The 1,259-nt window shown below is 41.5% G+C and overlaps 1 protein-coding gene across 1 annotated transcript in view; it reads right to left on the reverse strand.

Annotated features, from left to right (window-relative positions):
* Positions 1–334: 334 nt before the first annotated feature.
* Positions 335–1,259, reverse strand: part of TDRD12 (tudor domain containing 12) — a 16,133-nt gene continuing 15,208 nt past the window's right edge. The window contains exon 13 of the mRNA XM_010155762.1: positions 335–712. Within this exon, the coding sequence (XP_010154064.1) occupies positions 335–712 (378 nt within the window). The remainder of the gene's footprint in view (positions 713–1,259) is intronic.

Below are 1,259 nucleotides of genomic sequence, written 5' to 3' on the forward strand. Positions count from 1 at the left end.
AAGTCCTTTTCCTCGGAGCTGCTACAGTAAGTGGTAGGTCTTCTGTTGTATCTTCTGTAAGTCTGCCTCTCACAAAAAGGTATGCATTTAGGGCAGCTTCCAGAAACATAACTAAAACCCACCACATAATCAAAATCTCACATTAGGATTTTCATTCATTTAATTCTAAGTGATATCAATTTCTAGGTTTGGCGTTTTCAAGTGCCACTAAAAAGGCTTCACACTCCAAAAGCATACTGTATCACCCGAAATAGGCTAACAACAAAACACTCAAGGGAGTACCCTCACCTCAGTCCTCCAAAACAAGGGAAAAGGCCTTCAGCTCATTCAGTGATTAACTCGCCCAGATCTGCGGAGAGTCACCTCCGTTCACAGATGGGAGGTGCACCTGGACAGCCCCAGTCAGGACTGTAGCACTACCCACTTCAAACAAACAATCAGCAGCCACATACTGCCCTTGATCCGTACAAACAGCAAAATATCTTAGTGAACAAGAAGTGACATCATCACCAATCTTCACCTGTTGCACATTTCCATAGATGGAAGCTTCCTCCACAGCTGTTATCACAACGTAAGGATAATTCATGAACTCCTTGATCAAGTGCGCTGTGTGTTTATTCCACCGAGTTCCAACAGCAATAATCTGATGTGGTGAATATCCCAACTTCTCAGTAATAATGGCTTTCTTGTAACAATCTAATATACTAAAAACCTATCAAGAAAAATGTTTAATTTTTTTCTATCCCCTCATGCTCTTCCAGTGAGTATGTAACAGCAGTAAAAAGCACTCTGGTTCAGCACACAGTTTTTTCCAGTCACAAAACCACCACCTGAGTAAAACATGAGTTTCACATCCCAAACTGAAGTGTTTGGTTTGTACACTTTTATCCTGTTATTTGAGCAAGTCCTAAAGCAAGAATGACACGACAGGGCAGCACAGAAGAACAGCACATGCACACACAGAGGATCACAACAGAGGATTCTGCCCAGAGAAGACTGAAACCTCAGAAAAAGGATCTGTTCAAATCTGAAAAATACTAAGCCCCAGCAAAAGCAGATCCAAGACGTCAGAGGCAGTCAGCAAAACCTAGGGGGTAAGACAAGCCCAACCTGCCAAAAAGTACGTGTATGCCATAAAATCGTTTATGGAAAAATAAAAATGACTAAGACATAATGAATATGTTCTTGATGACATCACAGTAGACCAAAGGCTGTCAGATGATCACTTCCATCTGAAAGAGCATCTCTTCTTTTTCTAC

Source organism: Eurypyga helias, unplaced genomic scaffold, assembly GCF_000690775.1.
Source record: "Eurypyga helias isolate BGI_N326 unplaced genomic scaffold, ASM69077v1 scaffold19027, whole genome shotgun sequence".
NCBI lineage: Eukaryota > Metazoa > Chordata > Aves > Eurypygiformes > Eurypygidae > Eurypyga > Eurypyga helias.